At 56.5% G+C, this 5,903-nt stretch overlaps 1 protein-coding gene across 1 annotated transcript; it reads left to right on the forward strand.

Annotated features, from left to right (window-relative positions):
* Positions 1-2,497: 2,497 nt before the first annotated feature.
* On the forward strand, positions 2,498-3,133 carry WHR41_09579 (uncharacterized protein; the record flags this gene model as incomplete). The annotated part of the gene is made up of 1 exon (XM_069378182.1): positions 2,498-3,133. The coding sequence occupies one exon, from the start codon at positions 2,498-2,500 to the stop codon at positions 3,131-3,133; it is 636 nt and encodes a 211-aa protein (XP_069224901.1).
* Between the last annotated feature and the right edge of the window lie 2,770 nt (positions 3,134-5,903).

Genomic DNA, 5,903 nt, shown 5'->3' on the forward strand with positions numbered 1-5,903 from the left:
CCCAGAGGAAGAAGCGAGGTGAGCCAGTGTTTCATTCAGCGTTTCAGGCAGCCAGTATTTCTCGGTCGGGTCCAGTCGAACGCCGGCGCGTGACCATCTAGCCTTCAGGGTCGGACAGCATCTGTAAATTTTAGGCTCTGCCGGCATGCTGACAGGAACATGAAACCCGCACGTTGGGATCGCTCTCCGACCTCCTGTGCTACCGCCGAAACATGATGCAAAGTCTCTCGATGCTTCCTCTGACCCTGCTGGCTTGCAGCGCCGCTGCCGCGATCATATTCCTTACAAGACTGCCTGCTTTTCAAATCGACACACTGGACGTGAACAATCTGTTGCAGCAACTCTCGTCTGTGGCCGGCGCTTTCGACCGAGTCCTGAGGCAACTCGGAAATTCTGGCGCCATCACCAGATCACTGCGCTGGCTGGATGTCACTGGCTCTGCAGCAAAAGAAAACGCGCACGCCCCGAGCTGGTCCGGTTCCTCGCAGAATCTCCAGCACGAAGCTTCCGGCTTGGAGTGGCTTCGGCTCAGGGCGAGACGTGCGCTCGTCAAGGCGTCCTGGACTCTTCTCCGCCGACACCTTCGAACGGTCAGATTGCCGCGCTTAAACCGAGCTCTGATCGTCAACAAACCGAGATTGTCGTCTCAAACCACGACAGCCATCGTCGCAGTGAGTCTTTCTCAAACGTGTCGTCTGCAAACGAAGCTGACGTTCTGATCCCACGGGGCTGCGTGGTTGCCGGGATGCTGGTCGTGACCCTTCCAAGCCTCAGCCTTGCGCTCTCACGTCTTCTTGAGAAGTGAGAGTCAGTCGCCCCAAAGCATCAGGCTGTTCGATTTCAGGGCCGTCCTCTGAGGTACCAGATGTCGTCCGGGGTCGCGGAAACCCCGTGTGGTAGGAGGCGGTCGCCAGAGTGCACCTTGTATCCTTTCATTCCCATAGCTTTCTGCATCAAAATCATCTTTTGCGGTTCTGCAGGCATCTGCCTCCACGGCAAGCTATGCTCCAATTCCATGTGCGCGCGCGCCCTTCTTCCCAGATCTGATTTAGGGGATATCCTTGCCGTCCTCGTCTACAACTTCGACATCGCTCGCCGCGCAAGAATTGTTGTCGTTGTTGGCGAAGTCGGAGGTGGTTTCAAGAGATGCGCCCCGACTCGGAGCTAACGTTGCGATCGCCAGTGGCTGTCGCAGCTGTTCGGGACCACTGGCGGAGATTGCGGCTGGAAGAAGCATGGGGAGCCAGCGAGGACGGACGTGATGGCATTGTTGCGGCAGAGACTACGGGCGACAGTGATGGCGGCGGTAACATTAATGGAAAGAACGTCGCGTGTGCTGCGGCAGCGCGTCGGTACTGGCAGGTGGCCGGGTGGTGGCTTGCACGCAACGCGGACCGCTGCGACGGGCTGGTCTGATGGCGCCGCATCAGCCGCTGCTTGACGCGCCCATCCGCGGCCAGCTGAGTTGTGGGGCGGATCCTGGGCAGGACCGGTTTTGAAGCCCGTGATCACTTCCTACAGCACAGCACTAATCACATTTGTTCCTGGTGCCCTGCAGATGAGCTGCAGGCGTTCCAAGGGGCACATACTGCTGGGCGGCATGAACTGCTTTCGAATTCCTTGCCATTCTCATCTCCCCATGTCAAGCAGGGAAGTGTCACGAAAGACCACGACCTTGACCGGCCGATGAGGCAACGCCCTGCGCGAGATGGATTCGCTTCTGGAAGCCGGCACCAGGTGCAGTTTCGCGGACAAAGTTGAACGGACTCCTTCGAGTCACGCAGTAGAAACGTGGGAACGCTGCAGTCACCGTGCGGCTCGTAAAGCATCTGAGAGATGGCAATGGTGCCTTGATCATCGCCGGACAGCAGGGACGCCTTGAAATTCAGACTGCTCTCCCGAAGCTCAGCAAAGACGACCCAAAGTGGAAAGACATCAACCTCCGCCAACTTCTGCCCCAAGCCGCCGATGTAGGGTGTGATGACACGATTAGGCAGTGACTTCACCTTCAACGAGTCGAGTCCAGTGTGCAAGATAGTGATGTGAGGACACGGCTCTCAATGTTGCATCCTTCCCTTTCCTTTGCAGCTCTCCCTTTGCAATACTTGTCACCTTACATCATCAGATCAATCTGGAGGCTTCCGCGTGCAAGCAGAGTCACATGGCGCGTGACAACGCCGCCACTTCAGCTGTCCCCAGCCAGTGAAGAAAGAGCAGACGAGGGGAGGGGCCTCGAAGGGTGTTGGCTCGGGGGTACCAACGGACGAGAACGTCTCTGCCCGGAAGCCGTGCCGCAAAGTCTTGTTGGACCGACGGCGCTTTTATAACAATGGTTGTTTCTGAATGGAGGCTACTGTGCTGTACAGCATCACCTTGGCCCTGCTGTTCATATCCAGTCGAATCCGTGCAGCGGGCCCTCACCCTTTTGCTCAATCAAAGTCGCCCAAAGTCGAAAGATCCCAACTCGCTCCTACCTGAGCTATAAATTTACGGTGCCATGGATGATCTTGATCTCCGCATGGAAGACCTCATGATGGAGGATTGCGCTCCAAACAAGTTGCAGTCGCCGATGCGAGAGCACAAGAAGCTTTGGCGGTCGCAGAACCTTACAATGTACATGGATTTGGACGACCCGTCTGATCTCGAAGGAGACTCGCCGAGGCGGGACACTCGTCTCAAGTCGGGATGCCTCATCCTTTGTTGTGCCCAATGCCTGAGCGCTGTGCTCATCGAGTATAGCAACGGAACCATACCTGGCCTGCCGAGGCCGTCGAAGACTTCGCAGAACCATAACGGTGTGGCACTCACGGACTGTAAGAAATGCTTCTGGCGCACACGGAAAGGATTGGAAGGGCGCGCTCAAGACAATCGAGGGCACTTCCGCATGTCTCGGACGGCATCGATATGCCCCGGCCTGTGGGATACATCAGACTTGATCGGTGCAGCGAATCTGGTGTTGGGAGAAGCGGTCGGCATCATGCTGGTAGATAGGGTGTGTCTGCACCTGAATTGGGATTGCGTCTCGAGAGGTTTTGCTGGCAGAGACAGGGTTACGAGTCTGGATGTCTCACAGGTGGCGACCCGCGACGTCAGCAAAATCGTCCTGCCGTATCTCACTGGTAATTGGGTGTGAGCGTGGTAGATTCAACCGCCATGTTCGATTAGACTGGCGTTTCTGCATTTCGATAGCGATTGTATAAAAGACTAGTATGATGAGTACTGCTAGGTGGTCAGACACGAGCATCGCGTCTGCCAATCTAAGTTACATATCTGACGATGTGCTGGTGTGTTTGCTACTGTTATAACACCAATTGATTCACTTACTGCGCAAGTTGACGACACTACGATATGCTCGAGGTGAGTTTACAACAAAATTTATCCTCCAGAGGTCTCGGCGATCCTGCCGCTCACATGTTTCCTGCGATGGTCAATGGTGCAATTAAGTCGCAAACATGACAGCAGGGGCGTCGAACCACTCATTGCTTACCCCAACCCTAACCCTGGCAGCCCACATCCCAGAATGAGAGTCGACATGGAAAGTGCTTCGGCACAAGCTGGTCACGGCGACGACGCTCAGACGACTAACGTCACTTGCCTGATGATTCCATGGTGACGACGATAAGACCAGGTCTTATGGGTATGCGTGCAGCTCACCAGTTGTGACCGAAGCTGAGACAAAAGGACTTGCTGGGCAGCTGCGGCTGTGGAAAGACTGGGCTGCTCGTCGGACGGCTGCACCACAGGTGTTGGACGATTGCCAAGATTCAAGCAAAAGCCCACTCGTATTGCAAGGTTGCGTGCAAAGGTCTCGCAAAAGCTTCGATTATGAGTGTATGCAGAAGTGATTACTATACTGTACCTGAATTTACTGTAATTCACCAGCTCAGGACTTGGTCTTCGTCTGGATCACCAGTAGCGCGTGAGGAACAAGCTCGGCTCATCTTCGTCTCGTCCTGCGGCTGGCTTATTTTCGGGCGGTGTCGGCCCGAACCCTGTCCAAAGCGGCCACGCGCCATGCTTGATCCATGATGCTCGAGCCTGTCACGGCTAAGCGTCGAATCATCGACGGCAGCGCGAGCGTCAGTTGACCTCCCACCTCGCAATACCATGACACTCATTCATGCGCAGGTGTGCCGCACTCTCGATGGCTTCCCAGCTCTACACCTTGCAAGTGCAGTACAAGCGTGGGACTCTTCCCTTCGCTTGGCAGTGCGGTGTTTGAGAGCGTCCGTCACGTCCATCACGTCCATCGGTTGCCGCTGCGGCGCTGTGCTGCGAAAGGCTCGCGACGCTCACCTCAACTTAACCAGCGCAACCTCCCACAGCCATGCCATGGTCGCATCCTCCTACGCGAGAGATCGTCGTCCAAAATGAGGACGAACAGCCTAACGATGCAACTGTGCGGTTTTCGACTTCCGCCTTGACAGCTAGGAAAAGGCACCAATATATTGGAGCGCCGCACCAAGAGATGGGACATCACTCTCGTGGCAGGAGTTGAGAAGGGACAAGGTTCCACGAAGCTGCTGAAGCGCCAAGGCCCGATCAAGACTTCCAGAGAGTATCGGTCTGCTTCTTCTTCCAACAACTAAGCGGACGGCTTGCGTCATGCTGACCAGAACATGCCGTCGGCCGAGGACAATGCTTGCCGAATCGTTGCTATCGTGGGTCGCTGGCGTCTCGTGTTCCCGGCTGAGGCAACAGTCGTGGCTGTTCGCTATGGCTGAATAATCGACTGGCTCACGCTCGATGAGGCTGCACGTCGATAATCCGCCATGTGTTTTCGTTTGCATGGCCGAGGCGTCAGTATCATGAAGGCTCCATCTGTGGCAAGAGAGGCCGAGATTTGCGAGGGAGCGGGGCCCAGGGTACGCTCTGAGCCGGGCGGTCTGGCGGTCGTGGGCGTCGCTTCGACCGCATCGGCTTGCCCCAAAGGCGGCCAAGCCAGCGCGACTTCTGACTACAATGGCGCAGGTTGTCTGATGCTCCTGTGCGTGACGAGAAGCTGGCCTGAGTATGGACAACACATCCGAGCAGCCGGGACGTATTCCCATTCGCGCCTCGATATTTCGAGGGGCGTCGAGAAGACATTGGACCGCCGCTGCGGAAGACAAGATACCAGGAACATGTGGACGGAGCCGCGGCACATTTCAGTACTGTAAGACACCGACTTGTCTCGAATTGGTGATACACGTTTACAAATGTCGGCGTGCCTATCTCCTCAGCAGCCCGAGCAAGAGGGCCTTCGCGATCAGCACTGCGGACAACAAGTGCATTCGACGTCGGGATGGGCACCGGTCTCCAGGCGTACCACACAGTCAGCCATGTCATTCGGATCTCGCGGCTGGACCTTGCGATTTTCAAGCGGATGAGCACAGTTTGCACTGCATCACCTCACTTGGGTGACCGGGGACGGTGCACAGACCATCAATCTGGATTGATGGTCGGTGCATGAGTCGCCATTGCTCACGCCTCGCAAAAGCCTCGCTCGAACGCCAGCAGCCACGCTGTCCCGAATGTGCTACAGTACCTTGTGCGATGCGATCGATCCATGTCGGATCACTCGCATCGTCGCTCTGCCAAGATGCGCTGCCGCCACCCGTCCACCATCCTCGCAGTATCCACAAAAACGCCAACACCAACATGCTCTTCCTCTGCTCGGACCTGACCGAAATGTCGCATGTGGATTTCACCGAGCCTGACTTCGTCCAGGTACTTCCTGCTGGCAATGCTGATCCGCCATGAATGGTAAGACAGCCACGCTTGCCACTTCAAAATGTCCTGTGCGGGGCGTGGGCACGCCGGCGGGCGGTAAAGGCTGCACCGTGGCTGAGGCTGGAGGCTCTCACCCGTGCCACAGTCTACCAGGGCAAAAGCTTTTTGCGGACCCAGGCACGCGAGAATTT

The sequence above is a fragment of the Cladosporium halotolerans genome (genome assembly GCF_011745625.1).
Source record: "Cladosporium halotolerans strain TM138-S3 chromosome Unknown Sca158, whole genome shotgun sequence".
Taxonomy (NCBI): domain Eukaryota; kingdom Fungi; phylum Ascomycota; class Dothideomycetes; order Cladosporiales; family Cladosporiaceae; genus Cladosporium; species Cladosporium halotolerans.